The 18,157-nt window shown below is 47.3% G+C and overlaps 1 protein-coding gene across 2 annotated transcripts in view; it reads right to left on the reverse strand.

Annotated features, from left to right (window-relative positions):
* DLG5 (discs large MAGUK scaffold protein 5) overlaps window positions 1-18,157 on the reverse strand; it is a 112,375-nt gene that overhangs the window by 45,124 nt on the left and 49,094 nt on the right. For both annotated transcript variants that reach the window (XM_090278276.1, XM_090278275.1), the window contains exons 3-5: window positions 11,342-11,504; window positions 9,440-9,583; window positions 8,506-8,689 (exon numbers count right to left, since the gene is read on the reverse strand). In XM_090278276.1, the coding sequence (XP_090134402.1) occupies window positions 8,506-8,689; window positions 9,440-9,583; window positions 11,342-11,504 (491 nt within the window). The remainder of the gene's footprint in view (window positions 1-8,505; window positions 8,690-9,439; window positions 9,584-11,341; window positions 11,505-18,157) is intronic.

The raw sequence follows: 18,157 nt of genomic DNA on the forward strand, positions 1-18,157 counted from the left end.
ATCACACATTCTCCTTTTTCTATTTGATGAACATTTACATTGGCTCCCTTTTTTCTTTTTTTGGCTGTTATAAATGATACTGCCATGAAAACTGTTGTACATGTCTTGTCTCCCACACCTGTGAGATTTCACTCTAGAAGTACAGCGGCCAAGTGTCAGGATATGGACTTATTCATACTGTCTGGACAATATCAAATGGCTCTTCCAATGTATGATCTACCAGCTATGGGCAAGTTCTGAGAGTCACTATCCTCAATACATCCTCACCAAGATTTCATACAGATTTTTCTGTATTTTTTTATTTTTTAAATTTTTTTATTTTTGGTTTTTCAATGACAGTTGTCCCATTTTTCCCCCCATTTTAATTGTGATAAAAACAACAAACTGTCTTATTCATTTTTAATATTTTTCCAATTTATCAGTTTGAGAGAAAGAGAGAAGGGAGAGGTAGGCAGAGAGAAAGAGAGAGAGAGAGAGAGAGAGAGAGAGAGAGAGAGACTGAGGTTGACTTGTTGCTCCACTTATTTATGCATCATTGGTTGATTCTTGTATGCGCCCCAACTGAAGATCAAATCTGCAACCTTGGCGTATTGGGATGATGCTCTAACCAACTGAGCTACCTGGCCAGGGCCTAATATTTTTAAGTGTACATTTCAGTGGTGTTATGTATATTCGCATTATTGTGCAACCAGTCTCCAAAATTTTTCATTTTGCAAAACTGGAACTTTGTCTCCATTGAACAACAACTCCCCATTTCATCCTTCCCCTCAGCCCCTGGAAACCACCCTTCTAACTTTCTGCTTGTATGGTTCTGACTACACTAAGTACCTCAGAGAAATTAAATCATACACTGGTAATCTTTTTGTGACTGATTTATTTCATTTAGCATAATGTCCTCAGGTTCATCCATGTTGGAGTATGTGACAGAATTTCCTTCCTTTTTAAAGATGAATCATATTTCATTTCATGTATGTACTGCATTTAGTTTACCCATTCATTCAGTGAAGGCTTTGTGGGTTGTTTTCACCTCTTGGCTAGTGTGAAACAGTCAGATACATTAAAGTATTGTCAATCTTATCGACAAAAAAATAAATTTTTTTCAATTTGCTTTCTGATTAATAAAAAGAGCAACTCTCCTTATGTTTACTGGCTACGCACATTTTCTCTACCTATCTCTCCCTTTCTTTTTGTAGGGTTTATTTTTAAATTCCAGATACTAATCCTTTTCTAGTTACATTACAAATATCTTTCCCAATATGTGGCTTTTAAATTTTTTTGTAGTGTCTTTCCTATACTAAACTTTCACATTTTAATACTGTAAAATCTATCAATCATTTCCTTTATGGTTTGTGCTTTGGTAGTTTTATTTCAAAAGTTCTTTTCTTCCTACCTGGAGATTATGAAGATATTCTATTATTTTTTTCTAAAAAGTATTAGTTTACTTTTTACATTAAAATCTTTCAACAACTTGGAATATATTTTTGTGTATGGTATGTGATGGAAATACAACATTATTCTTTTCTATAAATCACCAGACAAATGAGAACTGAGTCTCTGAGTGCAGGACAAAGTAAGGATACCTGAATTTGTCTAAGTGCAGGCAATGATGGCTAGAGGACTCTAAGGACATTCCTGACACAGTGCCCACCACTGAGAGGTGAGAAGGGTGCCCCACAAGGATGTGCCCACACGTGCCTAGGACACACAGAGTCAGCAGAGAACTCTCCTGATTTTCGCATCAATCAGTGCCTTCTACTCACATCGGGAAAAGGTCCAGCTTCTAGAAAGGACTGCCCTGACTTGTGGACAGTGCCTCAAACATTTCGATAAAAATCACTTCAAATTTTTTACTCTCTAAACATTCCCTAAGCCAGGTGAGAAGCCCAATGTCTCCAAAGGAGTTAAGTGGTTTGCTGCAGAGCAAAGGCACTGCCACCACTCCTGGAAGTCCCCACAAGGTGGCAGCTGTGGGTAAACTAGCCAAATGCTCTGCAGTTCCACCTTCCAAGCTTCATTAAAAAACAAACTAATATTAAAGGCAGCCTTAAAATGACACAAAGACCTTGTTCGTGGCCACATCAGAGCCTACCCTCACCTCCCTGGCAGAATCTGGAGTCTACACCATGGTTTGATCTTTCTTCATGAGGAAATTGTCCCCCAAATGCCCCTGACCATAAGGAGCTTGGATCAGCGCCTGCATAACAATCCAGGAACAATCCAGGGCAAATGGGTCACAAGTTCCCAGTAAGCAGGGGTTGGTGAGGGAAAGTCCCAGCGCAGACCCAGGGATCCTTCCTGATGCACAACCCACCTGTACTAACAGGGTGGGATCCAGGAACAGAAGGGACCCAGGGGAGATCAGGCCAATACCCGGTGCAATTTGGGCCATGGCTCCACCCGTTCCACTGGTAGAAACTGCACCACAAGGTCGGTCTTATGTGAGCTGAAATCAATGAACTTCACCAATTTCTAACCTCTTGTTCTTAGCGAGCCCTGGAGTCACGTAGAATTACCCTTTTCCCACACAACAGCATCCACACATTCAAAGAGGCTCACAGCGCCCCCAAACACTCAACTTTTCTCTACAAGGAAGGCTCAAGAGTCATGCCTGTGCTAAGGTAATTAAAAGCATCTGAAGAAATCTGGGGAAATTCCAGCCAAAATTAACTCCAGAGAATTTGAAAAACGATCCTATTAGTCTAGAAGTTTTTCCTTTTTATCATTAGATTATGTTCTCAGTAGGAAGTTCCACACATGTGCACGTATCCACGCACATGCACACATAATAACAATCAAATGTTAAGCTTCCCAGCTAAGGTTATAATGGAAGTCCAAGTGAGACAGCAAATATTTAAACTTGGCCCAGAATCCTCAAATGATCTCGTCTCAGGCAGAAAGCAGTCTTTAGAGATGACGCCCCTACAGACTATCAGGAAGGGGCCTGTGAGGAAGGGACAGAAGTGGCCCAAGGCAGACACAGAGCCAGGGTCTGGTTCCGTCTACAGCAAGAGAGCCACAGCCTGAGTTGTCCCCACCTCGCCTGTCTCTACACTGGTCAGAAACCCTCATTCTCTCTGGGCTTCTCTGTGAGGCATGCCCCTCAGAGGCATATCTGGATATCTGGAAAAGAAGTTAACTCGAATCATCAAAGAGAAGAGTAGATTTAAAGACACGGGATGGAGCCAGGAGGAGGAGAGAAGTCTCCTGGAGCCTTACAAGTTTCCCAAATAAATTGGCAGAACCTATTAAAAGAGAAAAGCAATGCTCTGGACCCTGTGATTTTACCACTGAGAATCAAACTTCAGAAAACACGCACAAAGGAACATAAAGACATAGGTAAGCATGCCCACCTAAAAAAAATCAATTGTAATAGGAAAAAGTGGAGACACCTAAGGTTCTCAACACACACAGAACAGGGTTAATAAATGATTGACAGCTAAACTATGAAATATGTTGTTGGACATTCCAAATTTACAGGAAATGTAAGGAGATCCATGATATATTTATAGGGTAAAAAAAAAAGGCAGGGTGGCAGAAAAAAAAATTTTGTGTTTAGTATGACATACACAATATCAACAAGGATATATCCCAAGTGGCTCAGAGAGGTGAGTCATCTCTAGGGAGTGACACTGGGGGGTAGGTCAGGTGGAGACTTCACTGTTGTTTGAAGTTTTCATCTGTTTTTTTACCAATTATTGTAGTAAAGAAAGACGAGGCAAAAATATCCTCTACATTGCACCCTCAACCAAGTTTGGCTATCTCTACCCAGATCTCTTGGACATTTCTGACGCAAACCAGAAGAAATCAGGTGGCACATTCTGACTGAGGGACCCTGGAGATGAAACTGCCATGCTGCGGACACACACACCCCACCCCCCACCCCCATCCCCCCATGTCTGCTGCTCTCCAGTGGGAGAGGACCCAGGGTCCTAGCCTGCAGCACTGCACCCCCATCCCCACCCAGAGCTGCCTCATTTCCTCAGAGAGCCCCACAAATCCCTCAAGCAAACACGCAAGTCAAACAGCACCGTTTACCCGGCAAGGGCCTCTTCAAGTTAACAAGGCGTGGGAGGAACCAGGCAACAAAACCGGCCTTGTCCAGCAAGGTCAACCTTTGCCCTCAGGCCTGTGGGGAGGAAACCTGTGGCCACCCCCATGTTCCCTGCTTCCTCTGCTGCTGACCTACCCAGGCGCCTACCTCTGATCGGGCTACAGTGAGAAGGCCCAGGCCGGGGATAGCAGGTGGCCCTGGCAGCTCAGACATTCGCGCCCCCCACACCCTCAGCACACAGGCAGCCGCGTCTCCTCTCCTGGTGGGCGTCCCAAGGTGGCAGGCACATGATAGGGAGCACCAGTCCAGCTGAACAGAACTGGGGAAACTTATTGACCACTAGAATAAACTACCCGCCTCCAAGGGTCACAGCTGTAGGAAAAGAAAGTAGAACAAGAAACGGGATGGAAGGGTGGAGAAGAAAACCTGCCCTTGTCATTTGTGGGAAGAACAGGAAAGGTGGGGGTGGGGGGATAATCCCAGTCTGTTTGTACCAGCTGTGAGAGGCCTCAGGGAAGACAGAGAATGGGAGGTGATGAAATTTTATGCCTTGTGAGGGTAGATTTTATTTTTATGACAAGGTAATAACTGGAGTCATTATTTATTTTGAAGATTAATTCACATAACATACAATTCACTCTTTAAAGTGCACAATTCGGTGGTTTTGGTATACAGTAGTCACAAGGTTGTGCAGCAACTACCGCTATTTAATTTCAGAACAGTTTCACCACCCCCACAAAAAACCAGTCCCCATTAGCAGTCACTCGCCATCCTCACGTTCATCCCCCCACCCACCCTAGGCGCCCTCTCAGTCATAGATTTCCCTGTTCTGGACATTTCATATGAATGGACTCATATACTATATATGGACTTTTGTGTCTGGCTTCTTTCATTTAACATAATGTTTTCAAGGTTCATCCACACCATGGCAGGTACCAGTACATAATTCCTTTTTATGCTGAATAATATTCCATTGTATAGAAAATACCACCTTTTATTTATCCTTACATCAGCCAATGGACATTTGGGCTTTTCTCACTTTTTGGCTGTTACGAATAATGCTGCTTTGAACATTGACATAGCAAGTTTCCGTGTGGACATGTGTTTTGAATTCTCTTGGGTATATACATTGACATGAAGTTGCTGGTCATCTGGCCCCTACGTCTAACAATCTGAGGAACTACCACAGTTTTCTGAAGTGACTGCATCATCTTGCATTCCCAGCAATGCATCAGGGCTATGGCTACTCCCCAGCCTCGATAGCACTAGAATAAAAATAACAGCAAACACTTATTGTGTGCTTCATACATGCAGGCACACAGTACCACTGCTTTTTATCTGTGGCATCTTTTACCCAATGAAACCAACTCATTGAGAAAGCCCTGCTCTGCCACTTTGTAGCAAGGCTGTGGGACTGCCTTCAGAATAAGAGAGCGCCGCAAATACATTTGAATGTATGAACCGCTCAAAGAAAAATGAAATCCAAATTAAACCTGAAGGCAAAATATTAAGTAAGCCAAGTTTAGACCAGGGTGAAAAATGTCAGCAAATGAGCAAGAACACAAAGTGGGGTGACATTAAAGATGGGGTGGCCTGCTCTCATATGGGGTGGCCAGCACTTAAGCCCAGTGAGGGACCCAAACCCTAAGAGGGGCCGTCCCTGCCTCCTGGGCAGCCTACCTCTGACATTACTCACTGTAACAGCTCATCCTTACCTGCCTCACACATTCCATTTCTGCAGAGGAGTTCTCTTGGGGTAAAAATGATTTGCCTCTGCCCTGCCTGGGGTGGCTCAGTGGATTAAGCACCGGCCTGCGAACCAAAGGATCACCAGTTCAATTCCCAGTCAGGGCACATGCCTTGGTTGCAGACCAGGTCTCCAGTTGGGGGCACACAAGAGGCAATCACACATTGATGGTGAAAGCCCTGACTTCCCTTTTCTGAAGAGTTTAATCCGACAGCCATGAGTGAGGCAGAGAAGGACGGGGGCTTCAGCTGGTGTGTGGCTGTTGCGGCCCCAGCATGGGCATCAGAGCCTGCACAGGATGAGGGGCCACGCAAAGGAAGGTCGGGAGGGCCCAAAAGGGTAACAAGGGGGTGGTGAGGGGAAGGAGGCTACAGAGGGGATGGGAGGAGAGGACATAGTGAGGCTGACAAAGTAAGTAAATAGGCTACAAATAACAGGAACCAGGCCCTGGCTGTGCAGTAGCTCAGCTGGTTAGATGTTGGATCCCCAGTCAGGGCACATACAAGAATCAACCATTGAATTTATAAATAAGTGGAACAACAAACTGATGTCTCTGTCTTTCTCTCTACTCAATTCCTCTCTCTCTATAATCAATTAAAAAAAAAAAAAGAATAGGAACCAGGTTTCACACTGCTGTAAAAGGGAATTACAAAAGTGGAAAGAGAAAACCAGAATGAACCCTGTGGTACTGTCATATTGGATTGAAACTAAAAGTGTCTGAGTGAACTCATCGTTTTTGATATACACTATATATTGAAGTTATAGATACATAAGGGGGAGGGAGAGAGAAAGAGAGACATAAATATTGAGGTGTATGTGTTGGCTACAAGGGGTATACTCAGATATTCCCTCCTCTGTCCACTGAGAGGGGCTGGGAGCAGTGATATCCCAGTAGCTATGAGCACACCAGCTATAGCTGCTAACTACCATTCTCAATTAAAAGGAATGAGGACTCTTCAGAGAAATGGCTTATTTTCCAGGGCAAGGGCAGAGAAATTATAAAATAAGCTTAGAACATCTTGTGCCAGAGAGCAAGGAAGCACTCAAAGAGTAAGGAGAACATGACAACATGACAAAAAGATGGAGAAGCAAGCTTCAAGGGGCTCCTACTGGCCACAATGGATTATAACCCACTGAATGAAAACAGGAAACCATGAGTAAACAGGTAGGTAGGTAGGTAGGTGGGTAGGTAAACAAAAGGAAAACAAGTAACTTTATAGTAGAGAAGCCTGGAGACACTACCTTAGTCAAATGATCAATGTGAACATCATCAGTAAGGGGTCATATCAAACCGAGTCCCAACCAATAGGATGCAAAGAGAAGAAGGCAGCATCAGTTCTGTGACAGTCCCATCTAAGATGCATAAAGGGTATCGAACAGTGAGACTCACCCAAATCCAGGATGAGGGACAGCCTACAAAATAACTGGCCTGCAATCTTCCAAAGCATTAAGGTCATGTAGGTCAAAGCCAGAGGAACTGCTCCAGATTTTAAAAGACCACAGAGATGTGACAACTGAATGCAATGCTGTATTTTGGACAGGATGCTTTTCTTATTAAAGACACTATTGAGACAACTAGCAAACCGCAAACAGGGTCTGATGACTGACCGGATAGTAGTATGTGCATTAACTGCCTAATGGTGTTTCTATTGCTGTTATATAGGCTATCCTTGTTGGTAAGAAGTACACCATGAGCATGTTCAGGGGTCATAGGACAGCAGGTTGGCAACTTACTGTTGAATAATAAGGGGGAAAATTCTCTGGACTATACGGAAAACTCTTCAGTAAATTGGTAACAGTTTTGCAATTTAAGAATTTTTAATTATAAATGAAAAAGCAATGAAGTCAGATAATGTCATGCTAAGTCATCGGGTAAGTTCAGATTATTCCAAACTGTGTCAAGAAAGCCCCAACAGTCCTGCTTTAACTTAGCAAACAGTAAATGATGCTGAGGGGGAAGGAGCTCTCTATCGAATCAGACCTATGCTGCAGAGCTCAAAGAACATGCTGCCTCTTCCTGGGACTGCCTTCCAATCCCACACATCCAACCATCTGTGGACACGGAGCATGCCATCAGCCCTGCCACATCCCTGGGCAGCCCTGCTAGTTCCAAGAAAAGAAGGGACCAACGTTACAGTAAACCAGTGTTCTCACTGGCCTGCGCCTCATGCCTTTGTCAACGTGAAACAAGAGCTGAGCACAGCAAAGAAACTAACTTGGAATGCAGAGAGAAGCAAGAGCCATAGCCCCACTCCCACCCAAAATAACGATGATAACTTCTCCATCTGACATTTGCACAGGGCTTTAAAATCTCCAAGATTGTCTCCATCTGTAATCTCATGTGATCCATAGAAAGGAAAGAAGTTACAGACCCCAAGCCCCAGAGTTAGTCTAATTCTTGTTACACACTGAATAGCACTTCCTCCTTAGTAGCCTTGCAACATTCACAATGAAAGATAGAGGTGATTATTTGATTAACATTTGTCTCCCGCATTGGACGGCACAGTCCATGAGAATAAGGGCTGGGTGTTTGCTCGCAGATATCCCAATGCCTCATGTGAGACAGACGCTCCAGAAATACTAGCTAAATGTTCAGGTGGGTAGATGGGTGAATGTGGAGGGGCAGGATGTGTGGATGGGTGAGTGGATGTGTGGGTGGGTGGGTGACCAACCTTGGCCTACCCCCAGCCACCCAACCCAGCTCTACCTGCTGCTGCTGGGCCCGGAGGTCTCCAATCTCCTTCTGGTCCTCCTCATGGAGCCGCTTCATGTCCTCCCACGACTGCTGCAGCAGGTTACGCTCCCGCAGCAGCTGGCCATTCTCCCGCCTCAACATGTCCACATCATCCTTCAGCTGGGTCTGGTCGCTCAGGAGCCGGCTGTGGAGTGTGCTGAAATCCCCCCACACAGAGTGAGCATCGGACAGCCTCCAACCCCCACCCCAAGGCATCACCAGCCCCTCCAGAGCCCAATACTCCCAATGCACCGGCTGTGGAGCAATAGTAGCTGAGCCCCAGCACTCAGTGGCAGGCCAAAGCCTGCTGTCAACCAGACACCCGATGGACCCAAACCACTCGTGAAAAACCTGACACCAAAAAGGGTACACATACAAGGGAGAGAGAGAGAGATATGGAGACAGAGATAGAGAGACAGAGACAGAGATAGAGAGACAAGGAGAGAGAGAACCCCCAACCTGGTGCAGACCTGGCACCTCTGAGTACTGAGGTACTAAGGCCTGAGTAAACACCAGCAGGTGGGCAGGCAAATACCCTCAGAGAGGCACCAGGAGACTAAAAGGGAACATATCTCATCTGCCTCTCCTGTGGTAGGAGCTGCAGCAAAGCCCCCAGACAATGACCCAGCAGCCCAGGGGTCTTGCCTGACCCACTGTCTCATGTTTTCAGTCAACCTGCCATGCATCTGAGGCTGGCAACTGATGGTGTGAAGGATTAATAGCCTCACTTTGCACTTAGGAAAACTGAGGCCCAAGGACACAAACCCACTTGCTGAGGGCACACTGCTCGCTACACGGCAGAGGCAGGACTAGGACCAGAAGGCCTGGCTCCAAGTCCAGAAATAAGGAACGGTAAGAGGCAGCCGTTCCGGGATGCTGCAGCCCTCGCCAGGCAGGCCCCACTCACTGGTAGAAGTCGGTCTCCTTGGCCACCTCCTCACACCTCTTCAGGGCATTGGTGTGCTGGTTCTGCAGGCTCTGCAGGTCCGACATGGCTCGCACACACTGGATCTTCAGCCTCTCGTAGTCGGGATTCAGCCTGTGGCAGGGCCTGGTCCAGAGAGCGAGTGGCACCATGAACACACTGACAAGGAATGTCTCTCCCCAAAGAAGCCATGTACTAGGTCACTGTGGCCCAGTGATTCCCAAATACTGGTCTCCTATACAACACAACCACCTGGATGCTTATTAAGCTCAGATGTCCTACCCCCATCCAGGCCAACAGAATCAGAATCCCCAGGATGGAGCGAGACACAGTTGCCTGAGCTCCCTGCATGGGCCTACAGAGCTGGGAATGTACCGTCTCACAGCTTCTGAGAGACCTTGTGACAGACCTACACAGTGGGTCCACCAGAAACCTGTGATAAAAGTTTCTTCACTTTTTAGACCAGTGATTCTTTAACTTGGGTATACATAAAAATTCCCAGGCCAATTACATCAGCATCCATGGGGTAGAACTCAGACATCAGGATTTTTTTAAAAGCTACCCAGGGGATTCCAGTGTGCAGCCAAAGCTGAGAACAATGGCTAGAAGCCGTGGGGTTCCAGGACCTGCAGCACTGGTATCACCTGGGAACTTGTTAAAAATGCAAATTGTCAGGCCAGCCCCAGACCTCCTGAATCAGATACTACGGAGGGATGGAGCATAGACTAACTAGCAATCTTAGCAATCTATGCTGTAACAGCAAGTCCTCCAGGTGATTCTACTACATGCTCGAGTTTGAGAACCCTTGCCCTAATGCAACCCTTTCCTATAAAGGGCACACAGTAAACACTTCAGACTTTCCAGCCATATGGTTGCTATGCAACTGCACACTTTGCCTTGGTAGCATGAAAGTAGCATCAAAGCAGCAGTGGACAACATGCACCCTGTCTTCACTGGCCCTGCTTTTTGTGCCATCTGATTGGGGCATATCCTCATCAGAGCAATCTCTAGGAGCAGGCTTTGCAGCCCTGACATTTCCCCCAGAGGAACCTTCCTTGGAACGAGGCACACACACTGATGCTTCCAGAAACCTTTCATCATCTCCTGGAAGGATAAACCACTCTGCATCCCTCCTCCTCCTCCTCCTCCATGAAGCCCCCTTGGATCATAAAGGTGGGTAAAGACTCTCCTTTCACCCACCTACTGGAATGCCCTTCCCTGGCAAAAGAAGTAATCAAAGGTTTTCTCCAAAACAAAGAAGCGAGGTGGAATATACCCTTCCTAAAACACATATATGGCAGGGTAGAGTTAATGTGTTTACAAACCACATAAAGATCCACCCAATAGGTTGCAGGCTGGGGTCTTCTGAGAGAGTGGCACATGCACACACACAGAGGTGGGCCCTCCGAGGGCTCAGCAATGGGATGGCTATCTCTGTTAGGGCACAGGCTGCGCACTGTAACAGCAGGGGATAGAGGGAAGTGTACTGTCGTGGGGCTGGAAGGCAGAGGCCTCAAGGGTGGTAGTGATGAACTCAAGACCTTCCAACCAACCAGTGAGGAGGTAACAAGGTAGGACCAGGCCCTTATAGCTGCTGCCACTGAACAATCATCTGCAAGGCCAGTAGAAAGGCTCTTCTGCCACACACACACACCACTATTAGGGGCCAGATTATAGACACGCACCCACACCTTTCAATCCTCAAGCTGTGTGATTCAGGCCATGGGCTCCAATTCTAATTTGGAGGAAGAAGAACAACCCCACCCTCCAGGAGCTAAAGACCCCCCTCCTTGTTGGGGAGGGGATGGTGATGGCACCAGGATAATGACCCTTTTCCATTGGCAAGTTGGTGCATGTTGGGCAGGGAAGCTGGCCAATCACTACCTCTTGTCTAAGGTCGTCCCATGGGTGGCAAAGGCCAGGCGCTTCCGCAGTTCATTCCTCTCTCGGGTCATCAGCCGCAGCTGGATGGAGAGGTTCTCCACCTTCTCATTCACCTGGCGGTCAGTGAGGAGGGGTGGCGGGGATGGCGCCTTCCCAGTGGTTCCTGGCAGGAGGAAAATAATAAAGTGAACTGGCATTAGGAGAGCGTCACCAGGTGCCTGGCACTGTTCTGACTTCTGGTATTAGTTACACCCTCTAGCCCTACCGGGTGTATCCTGTTAGTGCCCTCCTTTCACAGGTGACAACACCAAGTCAAAGAGTCAGAGGTGAAACAAAGTCCTAAAGTCAGGCAGCCTGGCTCCAGCATCCATGCATTCACCTCCCACTCTCTTGGCTCTGGCTGAGAACCCTGAGAACCTCCGCTCTTCCCAACCCAACCGTGACACCTCCAGGATGAAACTATTTTGGCTCAAATCCTCACATCCTTGCCTTGTCTGAAAGCACCAGCTATCACCTACCCCTGGGCATGGAGAGGCCCATTTGAACCCTGAGCAGAGCAGAAGACACGCCCTAAGAGGAAGATCCAGTTGGAACCCAGCAAAGATCCCGAGGACCAAGGTGGCTGGCTCCCAAGCTGAGGTCCCAGGGCTTTGTCCCCATCCTCCCCTGACCAGCGCTGGACACTTTGTACAGCTCCCTTTTCCAAATGCTGGCAAGGGTGCAAAGAAACTGGAATTCTCCAACATTGCTGGTGAGAATACGCAATGACACATCCACTTTAGAAAACACTTTAGTGGTCTTTCATAAAATTAGACATGCCTTTCCCATACTACTCAGTAATCCCCCTCTAGGTATTTACACAAGAGAAATGAAAATTTATGTTCACACAAAACCAACACACAGCTGTTTACAGTAGCTGGTGAATGGATAAAAACAAATTATATTCCCACAATGAAATACTACTCAGCAATAAAAAGGAATGGACTACTGATACAGTCTACCAATACACTCAAAAGTCTGGGGGAATGGTAAACGCCTTATATGCCAAGTGAAAGGAGTGAGACTCAAAAGGCTATATACTATATGACTCCGTTCATGACATTCAGGAAAAGATAAAACCAGAGGCATAAAAGAGATCAGTGGCTGCCAGGCACTGGTGGGGAAGGAAGAAAGGCCAACCACGAAGCCACAGAAGGAAGTTTTTCGGGGTGAAAGAACTGTTCTGTATCTTAATTGTGACAGTGGTTAAATGATCATATGTGTTTGTCACAGCTCATTCAACTATATACTAAAAAGAATAAATTTACACCTCGATAAAAATGACTATTAAACAATTAAGTTAAAAAAAACAAACCCATGGTACCCTAACCTAAAGTCATCAGGCCAGGAGTGGTGTGAGAGGTGAAGAGCTATGGACTGTCAACCCCTCACCAGTCACTGCGGTTATGACAAACATTTTAAATAATAAGCAGAATAAAACTAACTTCAAATGAGTTGTCCAAAAAATGTCCAAAGCTCTTTTCTCTCTCCTGTCCAGTATAGTTCTTTTGGATTCAAGTGCAAAACTGTCCACTCTCCCCCAGCTTCACTCCTTCTTTCCAAATATGAAACCCACATAAGGCGGCAGGTTTTCTTTTCCCTTTTGGAGTCCAAGATGGGTTTCAGGGGGTAAGGGACTTGGATTGCACTCAAAATGGCCCCAAAAGGGGTGGCGGAAGCTGCCAGGAGAGCTGGCACAGGCCTTGGATTCTGGACAAAGAGCCGCCCCTCACCTGGGCCTTGGTGTGAGAGGGACAGCAGCAGCGGAGGCAGAGCAGGCACGGGGAGCAGAGCCCCTCTCGCCATCACAAGAGGCCTGGCTCTTCCTGCTCGCCCCTGCTGGTGTGGCCACCCCCACAGACCAGGAGGGTCAGTGAGCAGCCTAGCAGCTGGGTGGTCTTCTTGGCCACAAGCCCCCTTGTCCTTGGCTCCCTCATCATCATGCTGCAGCCGGCCCCATCAGTCTTATTTACAGCTGGACAGGTCGCAACTCTGCTTCAGAGCCCGGTGGGCTCACAGCGCCAGAAGCCAAGGAGAAAGCTGGTAGTGGCCAAAAGCCGTCCGGTGGCGTGAGGACGCCCAAGTAAACTTTTCAGCCACCTCCAGGCCCTGGCAGTCAGGGGAGAAGCAAAGGAGCAGCAGAATGTGGTCATCACAGGCAGCAGAGAGCAAAACCAAGCCAATCTCACCTCTAGCATAGGAGAGATAGAGCCATGGGGGAAACAGTCTCACACCCTGAGCCGGTGCTTCTAAAAGCACCTTAACTTCAGGAAGAACTTGTTAGAAATGCACATTTCGGGTCTCACCCAGACTTACTGAATCAGAAACCGTGGGACTGATCCCTTCTAAGAGATTCTAATTCTGATATAGTTAGAGAACTTCTTGTCTGGATCAAAGTTGCATTTGCTGGCCAGAGTGGCTTTTTCTTCCTTGTTTTATTGACTGCCCAGTATCCACTACACTTAAAGGCAGCACCCATTGATGAAATGCAGGGAGGGCCCTTTCCCTAACTGTGGAAGCCCAGGGGGACACCCTCCCTGGTCAGTGCCAGCCCACAGATTGGCTCCTCAAGGTCCCAGAGTGACAGGAGGTTAGATTCCAACGCAGCAGCTGCAGCCTTGCCCAGCTCCCAGATCGCCTCCCAGATAAGCTCCTTGCTCTCGAATCCTAAACTCAGAGACACACAGAGATGGCCTATTGCTTCCTGGCTGCTCCTGCATCCAGAGTACGGTTCCTGGAAGGTCCAACTCAAGGGACCCTTCTTCCCTCAAACTTACACTGACACCCCTCATCAGAAACAACTGCTCCTTCCCCTGAGCTATTTGTTTCTGTTTTACACAGGGCAGAATAGCCAGTAGCTTACCTCTCTGCTGCCGTGGTCTGGATGTTTGTGTCCCCCTACCAAATTCCTATATTGAAATCCTAACTCCAAGGTGTGGTATTAGGAGGTGGGGCCTTTGGGGGTCATTAGGTCACAAGGTTGGAGCCCTCATGAACGGGATTAGTGCATCATAAAGGAACCCCACCTGGAGAGCTCTCTTCCAACTTCTGAGGTTACAGCAGGAAGATGTCATCCCTGAACCAGGACATGAGCCCCACCAGACACTGAATCTGCCTTAATGCCTGCTCTGGGGCCTCCCAGGCTCCAGAAGTGTGGGAAGTAAATGTTTGTTTCTAAGTCACCCATGCTATTACAGCAGCCTGATGGATGGAGACAACTGTGGTCAGGCCCCTCTGTGATCCCCACAAGAACCGAACACTTGCTCTGAGAGGAGAAATGCTCCCATTCATTGGATGAATGGAGAGAAAACAGGCCCCTGAACCCAAACAGCTACAGAAGGAAGGGTCAGAGGACATAGGGAGTCGGGGTGCAGCACTGCCTCCACGTTCCTTGTCAAGAAGTTGTACTTTCAAGAAATCTTCGCTGACATATGAAGGAAGCTCGCAGGCTGCCTGTGCTGCCAACAAGCCAGGAGAACTCTCTGTTTAATAAGAAATCTCTCATTACTTCAATTTGCCTGGCCCCTGCTCTAATAGCGATAGCCACCCAAGACCGTCTCTTCTTAAAACTTCCCCAGTTATTCAAGATGAGAAATAAAAGGCACAGAGAAATTAGATCAAGATGAATGAAAAGGAGTCCTGACCAGCATGGCTCAGTTGGTTGAGCGTCACCCTACAAAGTGAATGGTAACAGGTTTGATTGGTCACTGGTTTGATTCTGTCAGAGCACATTCCTGGGCTGTGGGTCTGTCCCCGACTGGGGCGAGAGCCAACCAGTCAATGTTTCTCTCACATCAATCTTTCTCTCCCTCTCTTCCTCCCTCCCTTACCCTCTCTCTAAAAAAAAAAAAAAAATGTAAATAAATACGGAATGCCTAAAATGAGTGTGTAGTACATGGAGCCTACCCATGGGGCAGGTTACTTAATAAAGGGCTCCATGGGACAGGGGAAGGCCTCAGAGAAGCCACCCACCCTCAGCTGATGAAAACTGCCTGAAACAGCCTCTGCAGAAAGACATTGCAACCTTTAAGACCTTTAGACGGCAAAGGCAGGGTGAGTTGTCTGTAGGGTCAGGCTGGAGAGCTGAAACAGAACAGACCACCTAGGGATCTAACGCTAACCAGGGGAGTTGACCAGGCACTAGTAGTCACAAAGAAAATGCTATATACTCCAGGCTTCATCTACCAATTTCTCTTATGCTGAATATAACCTGCCATTCTTTCCCCAAGTGTTCTTTGTTAGGGAGATATACATGGAAGAGCAGAAATGATGTTTTTATTCTAAGACCTTGCTCATGCCTTTCCTTAGGTTCAGGGAGAAAGACCATGAACAAACAAAAACAGCCAGGCTCCACCTGACTTACGCACGTCCCTCACCGTCAAGGCGGCAGTGTGCCTGTGAAGTCTGGGAAAGGAAGAGCTCTGCTGTCACTGGGTGAAGGCTGAGCCAGGAGGAATTCTCTGGGACGCACTGCCGTGGTCCTATGGCTAATGCCACCATTCACTTCACAGCAAGGGGCCGGTCCAAGCCAGCCACAGATATTCCAGCTCTCTCGCCAGGGATTACGTGAGGCCAGCCCACCTCAAACCAGGAGGGCTATTACATAAGGAGGCCAGGCCCCATGCTTAGAGCTTCTGATGGAGCAAGTATGACAAGAGACTCGGGAACCTGCACTCTCCCACGTGCCTGAGTGCTGCTGACTCAGGGACCACATTGGGTGAGCCACCAGTTTAGACAAAGACAAGCGACTCGGTTGTGATCAGTGAGAAGAGACTATGCTGAGGGACTTCTGGGGAAGGCTTCACTGCTCATAAGGAGACACTAGAGGAGACAACGCTTCTCGTCCTCCGAACTGTTCGTGACAATGGAGATGTTCTTTGATCTGCTCTGTCCAATGTGGTAGCCACTAGCTGCAGGTGGCCAGAGAGCACTTGAAATGTGGCTAGTGTGACTGCTGAAACTAGGAATTTTATTTCATTTTACTTACTTTAAATTTAAAAGCCACCTGTGGCCTGTGGCTCCCATAATGGACATCAGAGACCAGACACCATCAGGATGTAACAGCTGGAACTGCTGCTACTGCTCCCCGGCCATCAGCCAGAGGGGAAAGATATCACACAGGGGTCCCAGAGCCACATCCTGATGTACTGGGCTCAGTGGTACTTCTTATTATGTGAAGTTACACATTTCTTTATTGGTTAAGGCAGTGTGCGTAGGTAATCCCTATTGCTGAGGCCATGAGGACATTCATGTCAGCTTGTGAAACAATGCAGCACTCACCCCAGGGACAACATCACCAGCATGCAGGAGAGCGAGAGCCACAAAATTTGGTTTCCAGTGAACTCCAGATGGTTTGTTTCCCCTGAAGGGATGCAACCCGGCCTTGCAGCATTCAAGATCTGGACACAGACAGCACTGCTTTCCTGCCTGCCTGCTAACAAGTATCTAGGGACACTGAATGACCCCTTCGTTCCAAGGGCCACTGAGACCATGTGTGGAGAACCAAATGGTGGATTCCTGACATGAGGCTTCTCCCTGAGCATGAAAAGGTGCACTGCAGAAAAAACACCTCCTGCTTTGGCTCGAAATTCCATCATTAACAATACTTGCTTGGCCAAGATGGAGGCCTAGACTGACACGCTCTGTCTCTCTCCAGAACTAAGAAGGAATACAACTACCGTCAAACCAGAAATAACCAGAAGTTCCAAAAAATAAAGCTACATGGAAGTCCAACATATGAAGTTATAAACAAGTGGTGCTCGTCCAGATGGGTAGGAGGGGCAAAGCCGGGGCAGAGAGGTCAAGCTGTGCAGGCAGCGGCAGCTGTGGCAACCAGTGGCGGGACTGCGGTAAGCACAGACGCCCATATTTAAGGGGTGGCGAGAAGCACCTGGAAGCACCCCTAGTTGTCGACCAAACCCGTCAGCTCGCGATTCCAACACCAGGAAAGGCAGACCCCCATTGCCTCAGACTGCAGGGCCCAGAGGGCGTGGAGACGGAGGAGGAGGCTCCCAGTCTCTCAGCAGAGAGAGAATGGCAGGAATCCATCTTGGACATCCGCCCCCACGCAAAGCACCACACTGTGGTGAGAAGGGTCGCCCAATAGTGATGAGTGCACGGGGCTCCGCCCCAGATAGCATAGGAGGTGTGACAGCCCTGCCCAGGAAGCAAAAAAATGCCAGGATGGCAGGGTTAATGATAGAGATCCCAATCGTGCAGCTGACCAGAAAGCAAATACATGAATTAACAGACAACCAGATAGATAACCTTTCTGAGGCTCAGTTCAGAGCTATAGTTATAAGACAGCTTACAGAAATAACAGTGGGACTTAATCAAGACAGGGAAGGAATAAAGGCTAGTCCTGCTGAAATGAATGAAAACACATACAAAACAAGTGGTGAGGGAAGGAAAACCAAGGATCAAATAAACAAATCGGAACATAGGGAAGGAACAAACAGTCATTCAGTGCAGAAAAAGGAAACAAAAAGTGAGGAAAATGAGGAGAAGCTCAGAAACCTCTGAGACAACTACAAGAGAGCAAACATCCAAATTATAAGATTGCCAGAAGATGAAGAAGAAGAACTAGAAATGGAAAAATTACGTGAAAAAATAATGAAGCAGAACTTCCCGAACTTGGGGAAGGAAATAGACTTACAGGTCCAGGAAGCACAGAGAGTTCCAGAAAAACTGGACCCAGGGAGAACCACACCAAGACGCATTATAATCAAAATGTCAAAAATTAAAGATAAAGAGAAAATCTTAAAAGCAGCAAGAGAG

Source organism: Furipterus horrens, unplaced genomic scaffold (genome assembly GCF_987537825.1).
Source record: "Furipterus horrens unplaced genomic scaffold, mFurHor1.1.pri manual_scaffold_5, whole genome shotgun sequence".
Taxonomy (NCBI): domain Eukaryota; kingdom Metazoa; phylum Chordata; class Mammalia; order Chiroptera; family Furipteridae; genus Furipterus; species Furipterus horrens.